This window comes from Hipposideros armiger, unplaced genomic scaffold (genome assembly GCF_001890085.2).
Source record: "Hipposideros armiger isolate ML-2016 unplaced genomic scaffold, ASM189008v1 scaffold_8, whole genome shotgun sequence".
NCBI classification, from domain to species: Eukaryota; Metazoa; Chordata; class Mammalia; order Chiroptera; family Hipposideridae; genus Hipposideros; species Hipposideros armiger.
In genome coordinates, this window is record NW_017731358.1 from 5,607,926 (window position 1) to 5,635,897 (window position 27,972).

Sequence of the window (27,972 nt, forward strand, 5' to 3'; positions counted from 1 at the left end):
GTAACTATTCCCTATGGTTAGATATTTAAGCAACAGTCAGTTTTTTACAATCATAACATTTCTATAAATATGTTTGTGCAGAAGCTTTTTGTATGTTTGAGCTTATTTTCTTTCAATGCAGTTTCCCAAAGTGGAAGTTTGATTTAGTCCCAGAGTTTACTAATTTTTGATGCCTTTTCAACCATGTGTGATATTTATAAACAATCTGTTTTAGTCATGGCTTTATAATGTTCCCAAATTGCAGAGTAAACTAATTAAGCTTTAAAAAACTAGAATATTGTGCTAAGGGAACTCTAGCTTGCTCACTGGTAATCTGTAACTCCATCCTACAAAAGTAATTTTCTAATATTTCTGGTTTGAGTTTATTATAATTAATGCCTATGAGTCAACATTTACATTTTTGAAGATTTAGCTTGTTTTTTTCTCTGTTTAGGAAGTTCAGACTGATGGTGACAACCAGTTTTCATCACAACATAAAACAGTTTCTGTGAACTATACTGATATTCTGAGGAATTCCTTCAGTACTAGTCCTGGAGTTCCATGTAGCCTGCCCCAAACTGACAAACCAGTTGTTCCAATGTTTCAGCCACTGGGTCTTGCTAATGGGATTTTGCCACAAGAAGTTCCTAAGGAACCAGACCTACTGAAGTGTTTCCAAACATATATGAATCTGTTGCATTCTCATCCGGACAGTCAGGCACTCCAAAGCCCCACTTTGTCACAGCCAGCTTTCTTGGCCACTAATGAAGAAAAATGTGCCAAAGAACAAACTGGAGAGGTCACAAGCGAAGGAAAGGATCTAAACATACATGTGCGAGATTCAAGAATAAAGGATGTCCAGAAGGAAAAAAATGCAAACCAGAGTGCTGAAAAAGTTAGAACTATAAAGTATCTATTGGGAGAGCTGAAGGCCCTGGTAGCAGAACAAGGTAGATAAGTATTTTCTTTGTAATTTTCTGTAGCATAGTGTTAATGCTATATAAGCAGTGTCATGTTATTTAGTCATCATTTAAATTTAGAATAATCGACATGGAATTTGTGCTATTTTTCCAAGAAATATGTCGTCTTGAGCTAATAAGAAAATGAGTCCTGCCAGTTTTATTCTTATTTGTTTGGGTTTGATCCCTCTTATCTCCTGTGGATTTGAAATGTACTAGGGAATATCAAACAGTCTTACTTGCAAGTGTATTAATTCTACTTGATCCAAAGGGATCTTGAAAAGATTCAGCCAAAGAGAATTTGTAGAGATAAACTTTGAAGGCTTTAGAGGATCCCTAAAGATGATTAACTCTCTTGACTAGACTGATAATTTTTTCTATTTTAAAAAAATGCAGAGATTTTCTTCCCATGATTTCTTTAATAACCAACTGTTATAATGTTTAACAAATCTCACTTTGAGAAATAACCCAAATCTTTTTATGCCCTTTTTAGTTTACTTTTGGGATTTTTTTTTAAATTAAATCAAGAAAAATGTCTTATGTGGAGTTATAAGATATTTGAGCTAGGTTGTATTCATTTGTTTGCATTACATGTATATATTTTAAATATGTAATGCCTTTTGCTTGGAGTGAATTACAGGTTTGTTGTCTTAGAAAACACAGTAAATGATTACAGAACACTGATTGAATACTTAATATTTGCAGACTGACAAACTAAATAGCAAATCTTAAAATGTATCTGTAGGAATATAGCATTTTATTTTATTTTAATATATATTTTAATATATTAAAATATCTATTGTAAGATCTTCAACTTATTATGATTCTCTTAACCAAATACTCATGGTAACAATGATAATAATAAAGATAGTAACAATATTAGCTGTCATTTATTGAACATGTAACATGTGCCTGGCACTGTGTCGCGTTTGATGTGCGTTATCTCATTTAATCCTCAGCAATCCTATAAGGTACTGTGATTGCTCCCATTTTATAATTGAGGAAACAGGCTTGAAGAACAGGAGCTCATTTAATCCTCTCAGCAACCCTGTGAAGTACTGTTGTTATCTCATTCAACCATGAAGAGATCTAGGCTTCAAGAGTTGAGTAATGTGACTCAAGTTATATTGCTAGAACATGGCGGAACCCAGGTCTGTGCCTCCAGTGCTTATGAGTGAAACCACTGTACAAAGGATTGGTAGAGCACCGCTTAGCCATTGGCATGGTTGTTTACTGTGTGCATGTACTTTTCATCAGGGTGTTAAAACACCTGTGGGATTGAGTTATTTTTGTAACTTAGAATATACTTCCTACCTCCTATCAGACAGTTACTATTATGATTATTAAATGTTTTCAGTCTATAGAAAATTTGAATGGAAATGAAGGAACAAAAATAAAAGGACAAAAAAATCTAAAACCACCTCCTACCTGTGCCTGCCATCTCCAAAACCAACCACTTCCCCCACCTGATAACAGAAATGGTGCTGCTTTTGATGCCACATCAAATGAGGTGTGGCTGGTTGTGTTAAGTCTCCCTTATAAAATTAAATAATGAAACTTATCTCAGTAGAATCTCCTTCAATATTTTGCCAAATTGAATCACCTAAAGTGAATTATTTGCTTCTGCCAGGATCAAAGGTTGTGTTGTAAAAGTGAATACTGTAATATCAATTACAGGAAACCCATTAGTAATTATAGGAGCCCAGTAGTCCTTTGGTAATGTGAACTAGGAAATAGATGTAAACTATCTTCCTTCCTATTGGACTCTTCAACTGAAAAAAATCACTAGTAATTCTGCGATTTAAGATTACTCTTTAGTTTACTGAATTTAATTTTTTTAGAGTTTTTCTGTATAATCAAATGCAGGTAGCAGGAGAGAGGAAAGTAGGGTTAGAGTATTAAATTTATAAATACTTGAGTTTATTTATAGCCAGTACGTATATATCTGAATTTTTTTTTTTAGTAATACACATGAATAATCTTATCCAAAAATAATTTACAGTATTGTTTTTACTCATATTTTCTGCCTCTTATAGAGGATTCAGAAGTTCAGAGATTGATCACAGAATTGGAGGCATGTATATCTCTGCTTCCAGCAATAAGTGGAAACACAAATACTCAAGTTGAAATAGCACTGGCCATGCAACCACTAAGAAGTGAAAATGCTCAGTTACGCAGGTAAGACTTGCTCGGAATATTTTGTCTCTATGCAGAAATGTCCCATAGCTAGAATAAAGGTGCCAAATGAGATTATCTAGGGCTCCATAAGAAAAATAGATCTACTGTCTTATTGTTTCTACTTTTTCTTTCCCATTTTCCAAACACTACTAGCATTCTCTAACTTCTATTACCTCTGCCCACTCGTATATATTTTCTCCCACTTCTTTTATCTCTGTTGTTGGTTGGTAATATATAGAGAGGAAAATGAAGTACCTAAGGGTATTTATCAGGTTAGTGTCGGCTATCGTCCAGTAACAAACTCCAAAATCTGTGGTATAACACAGCAAAGACCAACATGGTCATCAGAGGCTCTCTTTCATCCTATAGCTCAGGATTTAGGTTCCCTCCATTATGAGGCCACTGTCTCTAAGTGTTTTCCAGGAAAAGGGGAACATGGATATGGCACACAAACTTACATGGCCCAGCCCAGAAGTGACAATCTCACTTCTACTTACATTTTGTAGGCTCAAACAAGGCATGTGGCCCTGCCTAATGTAAACATCTGTGACATGAATTTTTCCCATCCTTCCCATACATCTCACAAGGAAAGGAGAACCTGATATGGGTGAGCATCAGTAGCCCCATCACACTCAGACATAGGAAAAAATTCTTCAGTTCTTAGATACTTTTTCTTTTGACCACCTTAACTTATACTAGAATTATAGTCTTAATCTGTTTAGGAAAGATGTTAGCCAGGGATCTAATCTTGAAATATAGAAATCACTTACCTATTATCAATAACATCTTAACTTTGAATGTTTCAGTGATGACCACCAAGGCCACCACCCTGGTGTCTATTTATCAGTATACTTTGCAGAGAATTGGAGGACATTTTCAGGTGCTTCTGTAGCACTACAGGGTGAGTGTGCCCTGAGAGGGCATTACAGTTGCATGAGCTATAGACACTGTACCAGATAGGACCTCAAGGACCTGTACAAACATTGTCAAGAAACTGGAAAGCAATAAAATAGGATTCCTAGTTGGAGAGTAGCTTAAGTTCATGGATCTAGAGCCTGCAAAGGCACAATACCTAGTGAGATATACTTGCTTAGGATTATTTCTCTATCAACCGTTAGTCTCTAGATACTATGATATGTGATGGGGTTGCTGGGTTTAAATTCGAATAATATTGTCTTTCGTCCTGGCCTAAGTGATTTTATGTAATAATATTGCTTTTTTTTAAATCAAAACCAACTATAAATAATAATAATGGTAATAACCAATGCTACTTCTAACATGTATTGGATGTTTCTTTTGTGCTAAGCTATTAACAACTTTCATATGTGTCACCTCTTTAAATTCTCACAACAACCCTGTGAGGTAGGCATTATTGTTATTCTCCTTTACATATGAGGAAACCAAGGCACAGAGAGGTTAGTAACTTGCCCACAGTCACAAACCTAAGAAGTTAACAAATAAGACTCAAACCTGGGCACTTGGATTTTAGAGCACAATGATCTTGATTTCTGTACTTCTACATTGGCTCTGGGAAATAGAGACTAACTTATTTATACTTCAGTATTGAGGTGTATTTGGGGAACAAAAGAATATACTGTAAACCATTTAAAGTAAACATGCATGTTTTTAAATGTATAACTATCAAATAATTGATTTCTTCAATAAACTACGAGAACTTAGCCTCAGAATATTATCTATTTTAACATTGTGACCATGGGAAATATCAATAGTTATTATTTATTTCTATTCCTCAGAATACTTTAGAGTTGTTTTAAGAGCTAATTTATAAACCCCTTAAGAAAATTATGCTTATTACTTAATTGGTTGTTTGTTTTTAATTTTTTTAAAAGGCATTAGTTAGATATCTTAAACTAATTCTTCAGACTTGAGCACCAGAGCTTCTTGGCTCTGTGGCCTTAGAGGACAGAGGTTATCTAGCATGCTGTTACCATTGTTTACTTGACCTTCTAAAAATGAAATTATTGGAAAATGAAGAATTTCTCAGATTTATGCTCTGTTTAGCAGAATGAGGTTTCCAGCAGAAGTGTGGGAATTTTTGTGTCTCTTTGGAAATCTTAACTTAGAATAATCCGTAATCTCCATGACAAATGAAAGTTGGAATGCAGCGTTTTTCAGCACTTCCAAACAAAAAACTTGTTTTTTCTGTTTGGACATTTAGAAACTACATTTCTCTTTAGCCAGAAAGCAATCTTTCAGGACTTTCTTGGAGTTTATTGCCATCTTGTGGCTTTCAAAAAAAATAGCTAGGTTCATTATTTCTATGGCATTTGGGCATTTTTGGCATTTTTGGCTGGACAGTTTTTGTATGGAACCCCTGACACAGTGCTCAACATTTAGCCTTCCTGGTCCCTACCCACAGTGTCTGTAATGCCCCATTCACTGTGACCACCAAAAGCTCTGGAACATTCTTCAATTCCCTGGAAGGTTGAAGGGTACTGCTTTAGTTAGGAGCCATCGAGCTAGAGAGCGCCTTAATATTTATAGGGCAAGTTGAAATTCATGACCACTTCCTGATTTTAGTCTCAAATACGAGGCCATTAAGTACCCACGCAGAACAAAAAAGTGAAATGGGAGTGAGTGGGAGAAGCCAGGGGTGACATTCAATCTTTTGGTTTGATCATTTGACAGATGGTAACATAATTCTTCCAGGCAGAAGCTACTAGAGGAAGAATAGATTGTTTTTTATTTCATTTTATTTTCGAGGTAGAAGAGAGCCAGTGAGTTAAATGTTAGACATGCTGAATGTGTCTTTTAGACCATCTGCTACAAGTTGAGCACAGGACCATGGTCCAGGATAGAAATACAGACGTGAGAGTTATGCACTGAACACATTTTTATTGAGCTTTTACTATGGATCTGGCACTTTTGGGCACTGGAGACAGTGGTGGTGACAAGCAAGTGATTTATTTTCAGTGTAGAAGTGGTAAATTCACCCAGAAGGTATAGAGTGCAAACACAGCCAAGGGTGCATTGCTGGGGAATAACGAACGGCGATGAGGGAAAGAACGGGAAGAGGAGCCTGTGAAAGAAACCCGAGAAGGAACAACTAGCGAAGTCGTAGAAAAACTAAGAGGGATGTTACAGAAGCTATGGGAAGAAATAAGTTTGCAGAAGGAGAGATCTTTGCATAACATTCAAAGTATATAAACTGACAAAAGGGACAAAATGATGTTCAAGAATAAACATCACAAGATGAGTCGCCCAAAGAAAACCCAGGAAAACTTGAAACGGTATGCAATAGTCTCCAGGAAGTTATAGTCTTTAAAGGCAGAAACAGAGAGAGAGAAAATGCTTAAAGAAGATAAAACAGTAAAAAGAGAAGAAACGAATTAGATAAGCTCAGAAAAATAAAAGAGAAAAGCGTAAAATATTACAAAAATGAAAGCCCCAGTAGAAACAACAACAAAAAATTAGCAAACATGAAGTGTCAGGGATGTTATATTTCATAAGAACCTAAGCAATATGAAGGCTGAATTTGTTTGTTTGTGTTTTCGCTTTTGCTTTCCTTCCCCTAAATAATCTTTGTTTCAGTTGTTACTAAATTCATTTAGTGTCTCTTCCAAGCCTTAGCTTACTTCCCTTCCCAAACCCTTTTTTAAATAATTTATTAATTTATTTTTATTGTAGTAAAATATATATGACTTTTTAACCATATGTCAGTATACATTTCAGTGATATTAAGTATGAATATATTCACAATGCTGTGTTCCTATAACCACTGTCTATATCCAAAACTTTTTCATCCCTCTGTAAACTCTGTACCTATTAAAGAGTAAATACCTTTCTCCCTTCCCCCGCAGGCCCTAGTAACCTCTATTCCCCTTTCTGTCTCTATGAATTTGAGAAGGCTGAATTTTTGTCTCTTTTGTTTGTTGCTGCATTTCTAGTGCTGAGAATTGTTCCTAGCACTCATTCTAATATTTGTTAAGCAATTGAATGTGTGGTGGATAAGTTTTAAGAAATGATACAAAACAAAGTAGAAAAAGAATAATCTAAAAATTATTATAAAGAAGATGAGACATATGGAAGAGAAACAAAAGAATGCAAAATTGGCATAATTAATGTTCCTGAAAAAGAGAACAGAACAAATGGATTAAAGACAACATTAAAATATATATAAATAAAAGGAAATTTACTAATATAAAGATATGTGTCCAGAAAATAGGGCATAGAGGATCCCCAAAAAACAATCAAAATGATTAACACCAAGACATATGCTGATAAAGTTATTACACCTTCAGGACAAAATAAAATTAACTTTTATAAACACTCAAAAGAAAAAAGCAAAATATGTATAGAGAGAAAAATACTGGGCTGGCCTCAGCTTTTTCACAGCTATAGTCATTGCCAAAAGATGATAGAACAGGGCCAGCCGAATGGCTCAGTTGTTTAAGAGCTCGCTCAAGAATGTGAGCAACAGGGGTTCGATTCCTGGCCCGAGCTGAGCTACCGCCACTGAGCTGCCAACAGGTGGCAGGATGGCTCAGTTTAAAAAAAGCAAAAAAAAAAAAAAGCAAGAAAGCTGTATAAAGATCATAGAATATAATTTACAAAGTTCTAAGGGAAAGAAAGTGTGCCCCAAGAATCTCATATGTGATCCAGCTGTCTTTTAGTATAAAGGCAAGTCATATTCTCAAGTATGCAAGAACTTAGGAAATACAGTACCCTTGAAGTCTAAAAACAAACAAACAAACAAAATTGTTGAATGGAAAAGTCCAGTCAACGAAGAGATGAATTTACATAAAGGAGTGAATCAGAGATGAACATTGAATCTATGTATAGAACTAAGAATGGAAATCATAGTTACAGAATAGAATGTGTTACTAATCTTGACAATATAAATTTTATTTTCTGTATTTTAGGTTATTTAGGAATAATATTTTTTTAAAGTAGAGAAATATTTGCCTAAAGTTCATTAATGAGTTCTGGTTTCACTTGTTACTTTTCCTTCAGTTAACATCACGTAATCCTAAATTCAATTCAAAATATTTTTAAATGCATTTGTAATGTCATCCATTATTTTAAATTCTGCTTAGCTAATTTTTCTGTCTATGCTAGAAAAATATCTGAGTGATATCCAGCAAATAATAATTATTCTATTCAACATTGTGCTAGAGGTCTAACCAGTGCAATAAGGCAAAAAAAGAAATAAAAGCCAGCCATATTGGAAACAAAAGAAGTAAAATTGCCTTATTCGCAGATGATGTGATAGTCTCTGTAGAAAACCCTGTGGAATCCACAAAACAGCTACTAGAATTAAGTGAGCTTTTTAGCAAGGTTATAGGATATGAGATCAATATACAAAATGCAATTATATTTGTATGTATTAGCAATGAACAATTTGAAGTGAAATTTAAAATCAATATGATTTATATTAGCATCAAAAAATATGAAGTTTAGGGATAAATTTGATAAAAGATGTGTATAGGACCTGTACACTGAAAACTACAAAACTGCTGAGAAAAATTAAAGAAGACCTATATAAGTGAGAGATAAACCGGATCCATTGATTATAAGACTTATTATTGTTAAGATGTCAGTTTTCCCCAAATTGATCTATAGATCTTATGGAATTTCATTGAAAACCCCAGCAGGCATTTTTGTAGAAAGGTGATTCTAAAATTTATGTGGAAATTGAAAGAATCTAAAATAACCAAAACAACTTGGGGAAAGGAGAACAAAATTGGCACTACCCTATTTCAAGACATAAAGTTATAGTAATCAAGCAGTATGGTGTCGGCGTAAAGGTAGACAAACATAATTAAAACAGAATAGAGTCCAGAAACAAACTCACACATATAGATAACTGGTTTTTGATAAAGATGCCAAGGAAATTCAATGGGGAAAGAATCATCTTTTCAATAAGTAGTGCTGGAACAATTACATTTGTTTGATACTGCCAAATTGCCATTCAAAATGGTTATATCAATAGACTTCCCCAATTGAGATAATTCATTTCCCTCTATCACATTGCCCTCGCCAACAAATAATGTTATTTTCTTTTGTTTTTGTCAATAACATGGCCGTAAAACATCTCCTGTTTTAAACTTGCATTTCCTCATAGTGAGACTAAGCACTTTTCAAATGCTTATAGGCCATTTTTATATGTTATGTGAAGTGCCCATTCTTATCCTTGATCACTTTTTTTTAAAATATTTTTATTAAACATATAGCTAACATACAATATTGTATTAGTGTCAGGTGTACACCATAGTTACCCAACATTTATAAACCTTAAGAAATGATCACCATAAGTCCAGCAACCATCTGACACTGTACCACACTGTCACAATATTATTGACTATATCCCCCATGCTGTACATTACATCCCCATGACTTATTTGTTTTATACCTGGAAATTTGGGCCTCTTATTCCCCTTCACCTTTTCCCTCTTTTAATTTTTTAGTTGCAGTTGACATTCAATATTATTTTATATTAATTTCAGGTGTAGCGCATAAGAGGTTAGATATTTATACAGTTTAAGAAGTGATCCTCTCGACTAGTCTACTACCCACCTGGCACTATGCATAGTTATTACCGTATTATTGACTATATTCCCTATGCTGTACTTTACATCCCCATGACTGTTTTGTAACTACCAATTTGCACTTCTTAATCCCTTCACCTTTTTTACCCTGCCCCCAACCCTCTCCCATCTATCACCCCAACAAATCTAGTACCCATCTGACCCCATACATAGTTATTACAATATTATTGACTATATTTCTTTTGCTATAACCATGACTACTTTGTAACAACCAATTTGTACTTCTTAATCTCTTCCCCTTTTTATACTACCCGCACGCCCAACGCCCCTCCTATCTGGCAACCATCAAACTATTACCTATCTATGAGTGTGTTTCTGTTTTGTTTATTTTGTTCTTTAAATTCCACATATAAGCAAAATCACATTGCATCTGGTTTTCTCTGTTTCACACTCCACTCAGCACAATACCCTCCAGGTTCCTCTATGCTGCCACAGATGGCAAGAACCCATTCCCTTCCATGGCTGAGCAATAATATTCCATTGAATATATGCACCACCTCCTCTTTATCCATTCATCCATCAACGGACACCCAGGCTGCTTCCACATTTTAGCCATTGTAAACAATGCTGCAATGAACATATGGATGCACACATCCCCTCAAAGTTGCATTTTGGGTTTCTTCGGATAAATACCCAGAAGTGGGATTACTGGGTCCTTCATTGTCACTTGTTATAGCCTTTGTTTTAAAGTCCCTTTTGTCTGATATAAGTATTGCTACCCCACCTTTTTTTGGGGTTTTTTTGTTCCCATTTTCATGAAATATCTTTTTCCATCCTTTTACTTTCAGTCTGTGTGTGTCTTTCAATCTGAAGTGAGTCTGTTGTAGGCAGCATATGTAAGGGTTTTGTTTTCTATCCATTCAGCCCTCTTAACTCTTTTGATTGGAGCATTTAATCCATGAAAGTAATTGTTGATATGTAACTATTGCCATGTTATTATTCATAATTTTGATCTGGTTTCTTTCCCCCTCTTAAAGAAGTCTCTAACATTCCTTGTAATACTGGTTTGCTGGCGATGAACTCCTTTAGCTTTTTCTTGTCTGGGAAATTGTTTATCTGTCCTTCGATTCTAAATGATAGCTTTGCTGGGTAGAGTAATCCTAGTTGTAGGTCCTTGCTTTTCATCACATTGAATATTTTGTGCCAATCCCTTCTGACCTGCAAAGTTTCTGTTGAGAAATCAGCTGACAGTCTTATTGGAGCTCCCTTATAGGTTACTAGTTGCCTTTCTCCAGCTGCTTTTAGGATTCTCTCTTTGTCTTTAACCTTTGCCATTCTAATTATGATGTATCTTGCTGTGGGCCTTTTTGGGTTCATCTTGTTTGGGACTCTCTGTGCTTCTTGGACTTGTATATCTATTTCCTTCACCAGGTTAGGAAAGTTTTCAGTCATTATTTCTTCAAATAGTTTCTCAGTCCCTTGCTTTCTCCCTTCTTCTTCTGGTACCCCTATGATGCAAATGTAACTATGTTTGATGTTGTCCCAGAGGTTTCTTAAACTGTCCTCATTTTTTTGGATTCTTTTTGTTGTTGTTCTGATTGGATGTTTTCTGCTACCTTGTCTTCCAAATCGCTGATTTGATCCTCTGCTTCATTTAGTCTGCTGGTGATTTCCCCTACTTCATTCTTCATTTCAGTTATTGTATTGTTCCTTTATGACTGGTTCTTTTGTATGGTTTCTATGTCCTTTTTTAAGCTTGCTATCTCTTTGTTGAAATTCTCCCTAAGTTCCTTGAGCATCGTTATAACCATTCTTTTGAACTCTGTCTCTTGTAGGTTGCTTGCCTCCATTTTGTTTAGTTTTTTTTCTGGAGTTTTCTCTGGTTCTTTCATTTGGGACATATTTGTTTTCTAATTTTGGCTGCCTTTCTATGTTTGTTTCTATGTATTATGTAGATCTGCTATGTATCCCAGTCTTGACCGGGTGGGCATATGTAGTAGGTGCCCTGTGGCGCCCAGTGACACAGTCTTCCTGGTCATCTGCTCCAGGTGCTCCAGGAATGTCTTTTGTGTGGGTTGTGTGTGCCCTGCTGTTATAGTTGCGCCTTGATTGCTATTGGCACATCAGTGGGTGGGATTGGTCCTCAGGCTGATCGGCTGAGGGATTTAGCCATGTCCACAGCTTACAGGCTGCTGTGCAGGGGATGTCCCCCCAGAGTGGGATTCTCCCCAGGAGGCTCTGGTGTCTGTTGATACCTCCCCTTGTGTGTGCTGTTTGTGGGATTAATTGGGCAGTGCTCTGCTGTAGTCTGAAGCAACCACCACCAACAACAACAAAAAGAATCCAAGCCCCTCTTGGGAGGGGCTCTGTTGCAGGCCCAGGTCACCCACTGTCTGTGACCAACCGGGGGCTACCTGGTATGAGCTACAAAGTGGTCTGCAGTTGTTCAATGGCTCTGCTAAACCTGCAGGTGTGTGGGAGAGGCCATGCTGTGGACCAAGGATGTCTTCCCACTAGTACCAGTCCTGAGGTAGCGCTGCAAAAAGCCAGGACACCCCGAGGCCTGCTGCCACCTGCCGGCTCCCTTAAGGTTCAGCCACAAATAAAGCCTCTAGCTGTACGCAAGTTGGGTGACGCAGGGTCTCAGGGAGTCACTGTAGTTGGAAGAGTTGTGGTTACCAGGTTAATGTAGATTTTGGTTTGGTGCCAGTGCTGAGCCTGGAGCTACTCAGAAAAAGTCTCAGAGCACACGGAGGCCAGTTGTTGCCCACTTGGGGCCCATGGACTTTTATAGTTTTCCAAGAATGAGTGCAATATGGTTGGGGCTATCTGCTCATGAGAAATTGCCGCCGGTGTTGGGGGAGTTGGTGAGGCCAGGTCCTAGGAAGTCAGCAGGGTGGAGCGGTGGCGCTCACGAGACCTGCTTAGATTCAGATTTGGCCTGTGGAGGATGGCTCAACACAGGAAAAATGCCGCCCGCCTGCCGGCTGCTTGTGAGAAAATCCCCACACAGGGAAAATGGCAACAATCTTCCAGCCCTTGCCTCAAAGCCACCCACCTCAGTTTGCCCCTGAACCCCCCTCTGCATGCCTCTGACGCTCCCCAGGTCGCCTTCCCTTTGCTGGACCCCAGGGTGAGTACCTGCAAGTGAGTGAGTCTGTGCACCGACTCTTTAAGAAGATGTCTGGGTTTTCCACAGCTTTTCATCCCACCTGGATGATCAGAATCCCCACTATTTCTCAGAGCCAGATGTTGTGGGGGCTCCTCTTCTCGACACGCGTACTCTGGGCTGGGGAGCCTGGTATATTGGTGGGGTTGCTTACTCCTCCGGGGGAACCTCCCCAGCTGAGGTATCCCTCTTGATTCTCAACCACCACACAGAGGTTTGAGGCCACCTCATTTTGTGTCGCTGTCCCTCCTACCAGACTTGACGTGGCTTCTTTATATTCTTAGTTATAAAACTTCTGTTCAGCCAGATTTCAGATGGTTCTCCGGATTGATTGTTCTATAATTTAGTTGCAATTTTAATGTGTTCTCGGAAGAAAGCAAGCACAGTGTTTATTTACTCTGCATCTTGGATCTTCTCATTTATGTATCTCCTTGGTCCTTTTTTACTGCCTTTAACTGCTTTGTAGGAGCTCTTTAAATGTTTTAGACCTTTTGTCAGTTATACAGAGGGTGCCAAAAAAAATGTATACACGTTTTAAGAAAGGAAAACTGTATTTAAAGTGTAATAATATATACCAATAACAAAAGATGAATACAAGTCACATTTGACTTCTGCAATTACAAGAGGCGCTCAAAGTGGTACCATCAGTGTCCAGACACTTCTGGTTATGGTGAACTACTGCTTGAGCAACCTTGACCAAAGTGTTCACTTGTATATATACATTTTCTTGGCACCCCCAATGAATATGGAAGCTATTTTCTTCTAGATTGTTAGTTGTAGAGCAAGTTTCAAGTTTTGATATAATTAAATCCTTTATTCTTTCCTCTGATGGTTGCTAGATTTTGAGTCTTGTATAAGAATGCCTTTCCATTTCAAGGTTATGTAGATTTCCACATGAAACTTGTATAGTTGGGTTTGTTTGTATATTTTATGTTTGGCTCTTTATCTGGAATTAATACATATAAATGATATGAGACAGGGCACTATAATTTTAGATGCACTAACAAAAACAAGTACTTTAATGCAGAATATTTTCAGGTAAGCAATTCTGGATTGATACTAGAGACAACCTTTCTTAGTGTTAACTTATTAGAAATAAAGAAAACACTTTTTAGTTCCTTTTGTATGTTTCTATCTGTGAAGCAGCTACATATGAAGTTCATTGTAAGACAAAGTGGCTGTTTATTATTCTCTTTACTTAAATTAGGCTATTAACTTTTCCATCCAATAAAGAAATTATTAGAAGCATAGATTTGCATTTCCCAGTTTTTTTCAGTGTGTGACAAACTGAGCAGATAGATGTCTAATAGCAGTCAGTCCCTGTAGGTATTCTAATTCAGAGTTATTACATATCTTTTAAAAAGTAGATCATTACTACAGTGCAGAGAAAATACAGAGAATCAAGGCAGAATAAAATAGCAAGAGGAGGTAGGAAATGAAATAAATAGGAAAAACAAGGAAATCATTGCTTGAAAAGATAAGAGAACAAAAAAGGAAAGAGGAAAAATCAGAGAAGTGAACTTTTCCTTGTGAGGAGAAGTTTTATACTGTCCCTGACAATCTTTTAAAATTATCACAGGCCTATATACGAGTATAATAATGTGGTTTTGTTTGGTTTTTGTCTTTTGTTTGGGGGATAAGATGGACTTCTGTCCTCCTGGTGGCCACCGTTTGTATTGTCCTTTTAAATAGGCTGTCAAATGTACACTGTTAAATGAGCTTGGGATTCTTGCATTTATATTCGTATGTCTTTATTGTTTCCTTTAGGCAGTTGAGAATTTTGAACCATCAACTTAGAGAACAAGAAAAAACTCGAAAGGCATCTGGTTCATGGGAATGCAACCTTGAATGTAGGTAAAAGAACTTTCAGAACTGATGGAAAATATTGATAAACAATTGAGCTTTCTTAATTACTTTGTCTTGAGTGGACTTTCTTTTTAATCAAAAAATTAAAAAATAAGAATAATACTCCTTATTAAAATTTAAAGTGGTGTAGGAACAGAAAAATAAAAGATGCATGCACCCCTATTAAAAAAAAAAGGCTGTACTGTGCTTCCTTTCATATACCTTCTGTTCCTATATGACTGACTTATTTCACAAATAATCAATAGTTACTGAGTACCTACTATTTGACAGGAGCTAATAGAACTATATAAGTACTTTGTTTTTGTAGAAATGAGGTTTTTATGTATATATATAGAAATGAGATTTGTATGGTATGTGCTCTTCTGTAGCTTGTATTTACTCACTTAACATGTGGTGGACATTTTTCTCTATCAAATTACATAAATATGTTTCTATTTAAGATCTTTAATATTCTGCTTGTATGATTATGTATTTAAAGTTTTCTGCTGATAGATATCTAGGCACTTCCCCATTTTCCCAATGCAAGCAGTGCTGCAATGGAAATCTTGTACATATGTCTTTGTGCACATGTGTGAGCAAGTATTTCTATAGATTATAGCAGAATTAATGAGCCAATGGGTATATACAGTTGGAATTTTGACAGATATTGCCAAATTGTCCTCATGGACCAAACAGCTTAAAGTAAAAGAAAAGACAAAGGAAAAAGCTAATAGTACTAGAGGGAAGGATGAGAACTTTTTTGGGAGGTAATGGGGGACATTTCCTAAGCCTGAAAGAAACTCAGATGCCACAAAGGAAAACATTGATAAAATATGCCCCAGAAAAATTTCTTTTTTCATTTTCTGCACAGCAAAATTATAAATACATTCAAAATGCATCAACAAAATGGGAAACATGATATGACAAAGGCTTAATTTTCTTAATATGTAAGTATCTTTTATAAGGAATAAGAAAAATATGAACACCCAACAGAGCATTATGCACTTCATAAACATGGTCAACTTCACCAGAGTAATTTTGGAAAAGATCACTTGAATGCTACTCGGAATAAATGGTGGGGGTAGAGAGGATGGGTGGGAGAGAGGAAGCCAAGATGGGAAGCAGGGATATCAGTGGTTCTGATTCTAAGTTGTTTATCTCGTTTTTATTCTCTACGTATTTACTTATTTTTCCTTGAGAGCACTTATTGCTCTTTATAATTACTTGTTTGTTACCAGCTCCGTGAGAGCATGAGCCATGTCTCTGTTGCTCACCACTGTGTGCCCAGGTTCTACTACAGTGCTTCACACAACGTAAGCCTTCACTCAAGGCTGCGTTTTTAAATAAACGGTGTCACATACTTCTACAGCCATTAAAAAGAATATGATAGATATGTGGCTGATGCATAGCATCTTATGGGGGTGGGGGGAAGGCCAGGTTAGAAACTGTAGGTGTACTGTAGTATGATTCATTTATTTTTAATGATTTAAAAGTATTTAAAAATTTTTTTAAATACTTGCAAAAGTATTTTCCAGAAAGATACCAAAGTTAATAGTGACTTATCTCTGGCAGAGGGAGTGGAGGTGGGGTGGGAGAGACTCTTCATAGAGAATCATTGGTATTTTGTGGTGTTTGAACCTTTTTTAAACTTGTGCATGTATTTTTCCATTAAAAAAGGTCCAAAAAAAAATTTTTTTTAATGCCCATAATATCAATTGGAGAAGAAAGGCATGACTTCTGCCAAACAATTTTTAAAATATATTTAGTATTAACATATAAGTGCTCAAGCACATAATTGTTAAGTGAAATCAATAAATTCTAAGCCTTTTGTAAAAACAGATCTCCAGGTTTGTACTTTTTAAATTGAGAAAATAATTATTTGATCTGTTTTGTCTTACAGTGTTTTCTCTTCAATCATTGAATAAGTCCCTGCAGAATCAATTACAGGAGTCATTGAAGAGCCAGGAATTACTACAGAGTAAAAATGAAGAGCTTTTAAAAGTGATTGAAAATCAGAAAGATGAAACCAAAAAATTTGCTGATATATTTAAAGAGAAAGATCAAACTATACTTGATAATAAACAGCAATTTGACATCGAGACAACTAGAATAAAAATTGGTATGTATTTGAACTGAAGGTATCACGTTTTTTAAAAATGAGTAAGGAAAGTGAAACTTGTTTGTCGTTTTAGAATTGGAGGAATCCTTAGTCAATATGAAAAGCTCCCAGTTTAAGTTAAAAGCTGCTGAAAAGGAAAATCAGATACTGGGAATAACATTACGTCAGCGTGATGCTGAGGTGACTCGACTGAGAGACTTAACCAGGTAATACTGCATATTTGAATAACTTATTCCTTGTATTAGATATATTTATAGGCTTCAAAATAATTTTAGATCTGCTCTCTTTTCCCTTTCTTTTTCTTTTATTTTGTCAATGTTTTTGCTAATTTCTAATATTTTTGTTATTGTTGTTCCAATTAAGATGTCAACAGTTTAGAAATTTCGAACCTGGCTAAATGCTTTTTTAAATCATGTGACTCCAGGAAAAGGGCTGTGACGAGAGCTGAAGACTTGTTTAGTAAAAATGGTTAAGAGCTCTCTGGCTCTAAAGCTAGAGAGACCTGAGTGGAACCCCTGCTCTACCATGTATTAGGTGTATGATGTTGAGCAAGTTATTTACCTCTCTAAACCTCAGCTATAAAGTTGAATATGGCTGATGAGGGGACTAAGAAAGAAGTCAGGATAAGCACTTAGCACAGTAGGCCTTCTTACCGTATGATCTTGGGTAAGTCATTGAGCTTCTTTGAGCCTCATTCATTTCATCAGTAAAATGAGGGAGTTGGCAACAACCCATAAGAGCCCTGCGTTTCCTACCATGTCTTTACTCCAATAAAATCACCTCACTCAGCTTCTTTATTAGTAGTTTCAGGTGTGCGTCACTCAATTTTTATATGGTATACATGTGTAAATTCAGTTCTCTCTTGAGACATTTGCTAAGATTTGGATTTTCAACTACTTTTTAAAATCCCAGAAGAGAAGTCAGTTATTTTAGGCTGAATATCATCAGATCTGACCGTGCCTTTGAGTGATCCTGGAAGTTCATAGTTGTAAATATAAAACAGTATTGAATATAAAACAGTCTCCTTTGTATTTCAGATAAGAAGATCCATTTTGAATTATAAACTTTTAGGGAAAAATAGATGAAACAGTAACATATATTTAATTTATTAATTTAATTTTGTAAACATTTGAAATGACTATATAAGCAGTGTTAGCATAGAAATATTACTTTTTATCCACATTCATATTTCAAAGAATAATTTCATTCAAGCTTTATTGAACAGTGGGAAAAGCAAAGACACTTCTTGCATTCATGTTTTATAATTAATTAGGCTCTGGTCAAAGTTTCTAAAATGTTGGCCTATAGTACTCTCATTTAAAGTAAAATAATTGAGAAAATGTCACTTCTTATGAAAGCCTTTATAAGGTTTCCAAAGAAAAAGCATCTTTTTTCTGAGGAGTACTTTTGGGGTGAAAACTATTGTTATCAAGTATTTATGGTAAAAGAAGCCAGTCACAAAAGACCACGTATTGTATGATTCCATTTATATGAAATGTCCAGAATAGGTAAATCCATGGAAATAAAAAGATTAGTGGGTGCCCGGGGCTGGAGAAAGAGGGGAAAAATGGGGAGTAACTGCTAATGGGTACAGAGTTCCTTTTTAAGGTGATGAAAATGTTCTGAAATTAGGTAGAGCTGATGGTTGTACAACTCTATGAAAATACGAAAACCCATTAAGTTGTACACTTTTAAAAGATGAATTTTATAGTATATAAATTTGATCTCAAACTTTTTTTTAAAGTATATTGGTATATAGTCCATTTGGGAAAGAAAAACAGGACTCCAGTCAGCATGGTCCAGGTCCACGCACAGTTGCTTCTGTGTCACTGGGAGCGCCTCCTTATTTCAAGTGGCTTGGTTCTCAGCCCCCAGCAGAAAGTGAAGCAGAGGATCTAGTTTCCTGGGAGGTCTCTTCTCATAATCTTTCTCTTCAGACTACAAAATCTGGCTCCCTTATGGGCATGAAATCAGAAGCTGATGTTATCTTTTATTTATAAAGTACTTTGATTTTTTTTTTAAAGTCCTCTCCCATCTATGGAGGGACAATTTTAATATCTGCATTTTCATAGTTGGGGAAACTGGGACCATGCAAATTAAATATTAATGCAAATTTAATAACAGAGCTGGGACTACAACCTGGGACAACTCACATCTTTTAATTCCTAGCCATGTTTTCTTTCGCTCTTGCGTATGTCATGGCCGTAACTAAAATAGTTAATTCCTGATAATAACTCCGTGCCTAATGTAGTCTGAATAAACCATAGCATTTTTTTTACCTGGGAGAGGGATGGATAAATGGATGGATTCATCTGCTTATTCATTTATTCAACACACATTTATTATATATTATGTTCCAAATATTTATATGTGTGAAACACAAACAAAAATATTTAATCATTTTAGTTGCTAAATATCCACATCATCAAGCAAAAAAGCTTATTCGCGTGCACTGATGATTTATATAGGGAGACACATCTTTTTTTAAGAATAAGCTGGACTAGAAACTATTTAACATGTGTGGTGCATTTGCGAAGAAAATTAACAAAAATGTAAGAACAGTTTTCAGAATAAGTAATAGTATAATTATTCTAGAAATTAGCATAAATAGACGCCCAAAGAAATGAAGGAACTTAACCTGACTTTCACAGCTGGTTGATGCCTGAGCTGGGACCTGAGCCAGTATTTCAGATTCCCTCTGCAGCCTTGTATCCTGTTTTGAAAAGGACAGCTTCTCTCTGAGAGAAGATGACCCACTATTAAGAGATTTTTCTACCTTTGTAGAAGGTACCTTTGTGTCTGCTCATTCTTTCAAAATAACACAGTCTGTCTTTTCCAGTGTTTATTAGGAATGAAAAACTAGAGCCTGTTCTTAACATTCACCCTAACCTAGAAGCATAGGAACTGAAAAAGCTCATTATTTCGTACATATTATCTACTCTTAGAATAGACTATGTCTAAACTATTAGATATAAATGTTTTGCTCTCTTTTTCTTAAGACTCTCAAGAATTTTCCTCTCAGCTTTTTTCCAGCATTATTTTTATGCTGGCATAAATCCTGCCTCATGACTGCTAGCTCACCCATTAGATTACCTGGACTTATATGATTATAGAATCATTACTGGGCTGGCTTAGTGCAGTGTCTTATAATGGTTAACAGTATCCCTACATTTTCTGAAGATTGAGTAACAGTTTCAAAATGCAAGTGCACATACCCATTGATGGCAATTTTTGCTTTGTCCTTTAAATTAAAAAGCAAAATAAAACAACAGACCTGTCTTTGAGCTTAGTTGTATCTAAATTCACCCACGCTGATGATTTATAGTATGCTTGGTGACACCCTATGCAGTTCAGTTAATTAGGAACATCTCCAGTACTACAGTTTGGCTACTGTCACCACTTTACTTTTACTTTGACATTAGAAGGTAAAGCAGCAACACCCGACAATACAGATGAATTATCGCATTCATCTTCTACCCCATCCCTCTTCCCTGTAGTTCTCCACCTCACTTAGAGAGGTGTATGTCTTTTGTATCTCTCTTGGAAGAGAGATTTCACAAAATTCCTGAATGCCTTTCTCCAACTATTGGGAAGGGATACTGGAACGAGAAGGTACACATACAAGTTTTAAACAAATTTCCTAAATGATCTCTCTGTCCCTTCTCCAACCTTCAGTCATTTTGAAAAACATATTTGTCATTTTTTTAGATTTTACTATAATACATATAAAACTATTAAAAATTTTGGGAAAATTAATATATTCTCAGTAAAGAAGGGTAAATCTTCTAATAGCTTCTAAGAGCACTCTTCCAAGTGCTGAGAGTCATGTAAATTAGTATATTTTTATAACTAGCCCAAAAAGAACCTTGCCTGTCTTATGAAATGTGCCAGTTTTCTAAGTATTAAGAAAGAGTCAACGTGTTTAGCTGTATCCCAAGTAATATAAACACAGATATATCCACTTTATAGTTCCCTACGTGCTTGTATTGCTACCTTTAAAATTTTGACATATTCTCATCTCTAATTAGAGATTTTTCTTTTAACTTCAGAGACAATGGTGAGTCACATTTTGTTTATACATCAGAAGCTTAAGGGTTGCTATTAATTTCTGTAGATTAAGCTGTTATTAATGTCATTGTCCCTTCCTTCTTTCTTTTCTTTATCACTGATCTTGTCCATAGCAAAGATAACGTTTTTAGGTCTAGAAAGAAAACTCAACACATCTTCCTTTTCAAAAAATAAATAAAAACTTCAGTATGCAGTTCTGATTGAATTAATTAATGGGTAATTATTCATTATAGCATTTCTTTAAAGATATGTTCCTATAGTATATTTTGTCTTTTAATAATAGCTCATTAGCTTCTTGGAAGAGGTATAAGAACAAATGGCAGGAGTTATTGCCATTTGAACAGCGATCAGAACTCAAAATAGAGCATGTTTAAGATTACGGTGTAAGCCAAGTTGGAAAAAATAATTTTTTTCTTTTCTAGGAAAAAAAAAAAATCACTCATTCTACATCCAGAGGTATAATCACTGCTAACTGTTTGGTATAAAGATTTCCTTTTGGCATATTATTTGGATGTGTGTGATTGCTTTTACAAAAATAGTATTGCATGCGTGTTACTTATGGCCTGCTCATTTTAATTTAACCTCACATAAGAGCACATTTCCCCATCAGTATTCTTTACAACAGGATTATAAATGGCTGCGATGCAGTTATACCATAATTTACCTAAATCAGTCCATTATATTTGAAGATAAAAATATTAAGTCCACCCATTTTTTATTGCAAGTTATATCTTTGTGAATATATCTTTGGGTACAGCCTCTTGTGTAGTATAAATTTATAGCAGGATAAATTCCTAGAAGTGCAAATTGGTGAATCAAAAAGTGTGGGATATACACATTTTCTGATGTATTGCAAGTGTGCTCTGCAGAGCTATACCAGTGTACACTAGTAGTACCTGCCTCTCCAGGCTTCTCTCACAATGGCTTATTTTACTATGTTAATTTGATTGGCAAAAAAAGGTCACATTTTAAAAATTAGACTTTCTCTGATTAAAAGTTGAACTTTTAAAATATGCTTATTGGCTATTTGTAATCTTTTAAAATAGCCTGTGGATGTCCTTTGTATGTTTTTTAAAATTGGTGTGTTTCTTTTTCTTATCAATATGTAAGAACATATGTGATAGAATTCAAATAGGCAAAAGCTTGGTATAAAGTGGCTTTAATAAGACTGATAATAAAAGCTGCCATTAAATGAACACCCATTTAGCCTGAAACTGTGCTAAGCATTTTACCCTTATGTTTTATTATTTAATCATATTTAATGATCATTGTAATTCTGAAGTAAGTATCTTCATTTTGCAGTTGAGAAACTTGAGATTCAGAAAGGTTGAGTGACTTGCCCAAGATCACAGCTAGTGATAGCACTGGGATTCTAGTCTATTTCTGTCTGACTTCAAATCCTATGCGGTTTTCCTTACACCACACTTCTGGTGCTTAGCTGTTGCTTATACCTATTTATGCCAGATAATATCCTAACCATCCTTATTTCCCAGTATTGTTCCAGTGTTCTTTGCATGTATATTTTGAATGAAGAAAAATAACTTAATTACTAACAAAATCCACTATCAAATGAGTATTATATTTAACATTTTGCAATGTTGCTCAAGAACAAAGCATCTCTATACCTTAAGAGAAAAAGATTTCTGAGCCTGTTTTTAGATGTAATAATATTAGATTTGATGCAGACCAAGATCTTTTATCATTTGTTATTTTCATTTGCTCTTTCCTGAGGGTATTCTTTGATTTTGTGCTTTGAGTTGCTTTTCTCCATATTAAGAACCAGACACTTGCTTCCAATCCTTTCTTTAAAAGATGAGGTATATGTAAATAAATGAAAGAAATGGGTAGAAAAAATAATTAGTGTACTAAATTCTTCTTAACAGAACTTTACAGAGCAGTGTGGCAAAGCTTCTCTCAGATCTTAGCATGGACACCGCTCGCTGCAAGCCTGGGAATAATCTTACGAAATCACTTCTGAACATTTATGAAAAACAACCTCAACATGACCCAATCCCAGCTCACGCTTCCATAATGAGCTACCTAAATAATTTAGAAACAGATCGCACTTTTACACATTCACAGCCACTCTCTACCATTAAAAGTGAGGAGAACGCAGCACCAGATGGGCCCTGTGAACATGTTCCGTCCTCCAAAGGCCCTCAGCATAGAGGCACTAGGAGCAGAGAGGAAGCACCTGCCCCTGGAATCCTGTCTCCCCTTTCAAAACAGGATTGTGACGAGGAGAGCGAAATTGCAACTTTAATAGAAGATGAGTGTAATCTGGATGATACAGTTTACATTCCATTTGCTAGAAGCCCTTCCAAAAGGAAATTAGCACTATCGAAGAGGTTATCCCCCCAGCCACAGGTCAGCGTAGCTCCACCGAAGCTGATCAGCAATGGTGGACTTGTCTCTGAGAAAGAAAATAAGTTGTGTGCACCCGGAGTTTGTTCCTCTTCCAGAAAGGAAGCGGAAGATGCCCCTGAGAAACTTTCCAGGACAGCTGACATGGAGGACAAGCAGCTCCTCCAAAAAATAAAGGAAGCCATCTGCAAGATCCCTGCGGCCCCGGAGGAGCCACAGGAACCAGACGTGTGTCACCGCCCCTCCACATGTCAGAGCAGCAGCTTTCATGTGAAAAGCAGTGCTGTCTCCGACAGTAGCTTTTTACATTCGGACCTGACATCTGACTGGAGCATCTCTTCTTTCTCAACATTCACCTCTCGTGATGAGCAAGACTTCCGAAATGGCCTTGCAGCGCTGGATGCCAACATCGCGAGACTCCAGGAGTCCTTGAGGGCTGGTCATCTAGAGAAGTGAACTCGGATGGAAATGAATTGAGCGCTGCTTTTTAAGACTAGAACTTGGTTACATTGAATGTATCTTTTAAATTTCTTTAGAGAAGTGATGTTTTATATTAATTATGTGTGAAAAAAATGAATAATAAATTATTGGAATATATTGACACTGTGGAGCTTATAAAAAGAAGTCACCTTAAACTGACATTTGCTAAGAGAAGAAAGTTGTGGATAACTAGGGAAGTATTATATATGATATTTTATTTTAGCACTTAAGAGTTCTTTTATGACCCTGTTGGGCAAACGGTGCAGGTTGGAAGGATTCTGTGGTTGTCATAAAGGATAATGGGAAGAGAGTCTCTGGGTAAAAGATACTATATTCAACCTAGAGATTCGGGATTTCTTTTTGTTTTTTTAATGGCATTGTGTTTTTATATGGATGCTCTGTGCTACAGGCTAGTATTTTCAGTGAGATGTATAAACATTTAAGACAGAAAGTACTCCACCTCTTAAAAAACATTGATTGGTCCAATAAAATATAGGTAACATCCTAAGTTAGCATATGGTTTCTTAAAACTTTAGCACTTTTATTTATTTTTATCCTGAATGCATGTTTAAGGCCTTTAACAAATAAAGTCAGACTGATAAAAGAAATGTTAACAGATTAGTTTTAGTTTGGGCAATTTGGTTATTTTAATAAGTAATGTGTATTTGTGTTTTATCCTTACTACTCATATATTTGAACGTGATGGAGTTTGTAAATCTTGCACTGATTTTAAGTCTGCCTTTCTGGACCAATTTTTTTTTCAGCACTTGAGCTGAGAACATTCTCTATAAATCATATGAGCTAGGTTGCACTGCTGCTCTATACTAACATCCCTTAACTACTCAGTATCTCCTCTCTCCATCTAAGCAGCACATTTTTACTCTTAGGAAGTTGAGTGTTGTGTTATCACTAATACTCCATACAAATCACCTACCTGACGTCATGTGTTCAGTGCTTGGGCGAGCTTTAGCATTAAAGCGTGTTTTGCTGGTCCCAGAACCGCTTCCTGCGGTTTTGTTCAAGTGTCGGTGCTGCAGCTTCTGAAATACCCAGGTATAGCCTCTTTGACATGTTCACATTTTATAAATAGTGATTCCTTAAGACCAAACATATTAGGTGAATTCTAGGCTATTTTCATAGAATTGTCCATTAATACTTTTAATTTTTATTACTTCCAGTAATTACTTTTTCTACATAAATTAATTCATTGGTTTATTTGAAAGTAAGAGGTCACAACTCTTTAACACATTAAGTTCAGAAGTACAAAATAATAATGCAAGGAAGAAAATTGTGTGATCTGTATACGCGTACTCCCAAATATTCAATTGTTATTCATATGCAGAAGTAAATTTTTAAGATTATTACTTGATGATACAAGAAGATCATCCTATTTTGCCCTTACTACAGCACCAACATCCTATGTGCAAAGAAAATTTTTAAATACTTATGAGTTCATTTAATTAGGGGTTAATAATTTGATTGAAAACAAATGAGACTGAAAAATCCTCGAGGGACTATTTATTTGATATAAGACATACATGGCATAGAAACATGAAAATAATTCAGTTAAATTTCAAGGTGGCACATGACCCTAACAAAATGGATGGAAGAGAAACATTGTGTTTCATAGAAGTGTAGAGAAGAAGGAAGCCAAAAAAAAAAACCAGGTAGGGGAAGACGTAGAAGAGAAGAAATTTCATTTGGATCTTAAAGAATGTATAGGATTTGGACAATCCTGTGAATATCCTCAAAATGTTTACCCTATAGAAAGTCAGTATCACAAAATGTGGGGGTTGGTTGAGTGGTATATTAAGAGGATGGTAGATAATAACATCAACCTGACTAAACCTGAAGGGCAAAGATCACATTATAATGGTAATAATAGATGCTGATAACACATTTTGAAGAGTTGGGGTGAGATTGTAGCTCCAGGCTGAGGAATAACTATTAAACATAGGTATTTGGGTATCTTTGGTGGTGGTGCTTTTTTTTTTTTTTAATTGAGGAACAGATGAAATTGGGTGTTCTTAAAACTGCATAGAGTGATGGTAAATAAGGATTAGAGAGGAAGACCGGAGACCACTAAGAAAGCTGTCGCAGTAGTCCACACATAAATTGATAAGCCTTTGGCAAAAAAGTGAAAAGGAGAGACAAACTGAAAAATTGTTCAATAGGCTTAGTGACTTAATAGAAAATGGGAGAGACGGGAATTCGAAGATGACTCCAAGATTTCCAATTTAATCAGTTTGAGTCACACTGAACAAATGAAAACTCAAGGTCTTAGTTAAGTTCCAAGTTAAGTCTTGATAACAGAACTAGAAGTGGAGAGTTGGATAAAAAGGAAAGAAAGAGAAAGGGTGCCCATTCTCAGGAGTCCCCTTTAGATCTGCACAACAGTCCGTATTGCTCATCATAGTCTCACAACAGTCAGTCTGACCCAAAGCCCAGCCATCTCACAAATGCTTTTTAGATGTCCCCAAGTGTGAGAGACGTATTAGTGGAGTGTTCCCTAAACCCTAGTAGGGTGAATTCAGTATCTCCTAATAGATATTGGGTAGAGAGTGGCAAAGAACCATCCTCTGGCATTTTGTCACTATTCTGCTCTCCTTTCTTGGATCTGTGGTGGTAATGTACAAACTGTTCATGGATTTAGCGGTTGTGTACCATTGAAGATGAAAGAATCTGATTCTATTTGACCAAGTGTAGAGATCCTAGGGGCAGGGCTAACAAAGCCAGAGTACTAGGTACACATTCTTCCCTTAGTCACACCACCCTGGAGCTAGTAAATCTTCCAGAAATGTTTACTTTTCACTAAGGGTGGCATTTATGTCAAGTGCCTTACAGGTTATAAAGGCCTGCTTACACTACACGGAAGGTAGGGCATGATTGCACAACCTAGTTAGAAAGGGCATGCAGCCAAATCACATCTTACCAACTATGTATCTAGTGCTCACGTGGGGCAACCCCTTCAGCTACAGATTCATTCATTCATTCACTCATCCAGTGAATGAATTAAATGAAAGCTCAAATATGTGCCATGTCTTAGTCTGGGCTCAGAGAACACAACAAAACAAGGCAGATATTCTTTGTCCCCAATGAGTTTACATTACATTGGGACACAAAGCATATAGTTATAAACACTGAAGAAAAACGGTCAAGAGACACAGAATGGCAGACTTGCCTTACATTTTAATTCAGTTAAGAGACTCCTCAAAAATTATATCCAGAATTTAAGCATACCACTAAATAAAGTTGGATTTCATTTGCTAACAATTATTTTTCAAATCTGTTAATTTTAAATGTCCTTATGCTCTGATTGCTTAAATGAATGATTTCTACAATTATATTACACCTTATATTTTGATGTCTTTGTATATTGCTTGTAAGAGAACTGGATGCTATTTTATTTAAAGTAGTTGGCCTAAGTAGGACCTCCCAGAGAATTGTTATCAGAAATGGTAAGATTTTAGGGATTTTAGGGCTTACAAGTTGAGTTTTTGAAAGGACTTTAGAAGTCACCTATCTCACACTCATAGCCAAAAAAGGAATCTGCCCTACAGTGATACCTGCTCTGGTACGATACCAAACGTACCATGTATATTCCTTATGCCTGGGCTACCCCTTTGCCCAGGCTCCTCCTGACAAATTTTTACTCATGCTTCAAACCCTTCTTCTTATTTTGTACCTTGTATTTATATCTCCACTGATGTGTGTATCAGTTTACATGTCAACCTTCTTACCCTGTTAGGGACCAGGATTTCTTCATCTTTGACATGTGCTGTGACTCTTGGTGTCTTTCATATAATAGGCAGTTGATAACTCTTGTTGAACTTAACTGAATCTCTGACAAATGGTCATCTAGGCTTCACTTGATTTCTCTTAGTGCTGGTAAATTCATGCAACAGCTTCTTTATAGCTTTAATACACACATTTGCTCAAAAGTAACTTTTTGTAACCTTGTAACTTTTGTCCTTTATTCCTATAATTTATTTCTGAAAGAAAATTCACCTTTGTTTGGCAAACATTTGCACACTACTTGTTCTGAGAAGCCACAGATTGGTAAATATTTAGGAGGAGAGAAAAGGCAGAAGATTCTTAACTATATCACCAGTGCAGGAATAATCTATCCTACCAGCCTACGTCACCGATTTATGGGAGGGATAAATGTAGGAAAAAACACGTTGAAAACGAGGGCACTGAACAATCTGACTCGGCAACATTTACGAACCCTCACCGTTCTTCTTGGCCTCCTTTTGCTGTCCTCCAATTTGTCCATGTCTTAACATTTAAGTCCAGCTATGA

General features: G+C 36.1%; 1 protein-coding gene across 1 annotated transcript in view; it reads left to right on the top strand.

The window, feature by feature from the left end:
* Positions 1 to 25,821, top strand: part of CCDC14 (coiled-coil domain containing 14) — a 42,170-nt gene extending 16,349 nt beyond the window's left edge. The window contains exons 7-12 of the mRNA XM_019650928.1: positions 434 to 929; positions 2,975 to 3,116; positions 14,562 to 14,644; positions 16,540 to 16,758; positions 16,832 to 16,964; positions 22,710 to 25,821. Of these exons, the coding sequence (XP_019506473.1) occupies positions 434 to 929; positions 2,975 to 3,116; positions 14,562 to 14,644; positions 16,540 to 16,758; positions 16,832 to 16,964; positions 22,710 to 23,646 (2,010 nt within the window). The 3' untranslated portion in view covers positions 23,647 to 25,821. The remainder of the gene's footprint in view (positions 1 to 433; positions 930 to 2,974; positions 3,117 to 14,561; positions 14,645 to 16,539; positions 16,759 to 16,831; positions 16,965 to 22,709) is intronic.
* Positions 25,822 to 27,972: the final 2,151 nt, after the last annotated feature.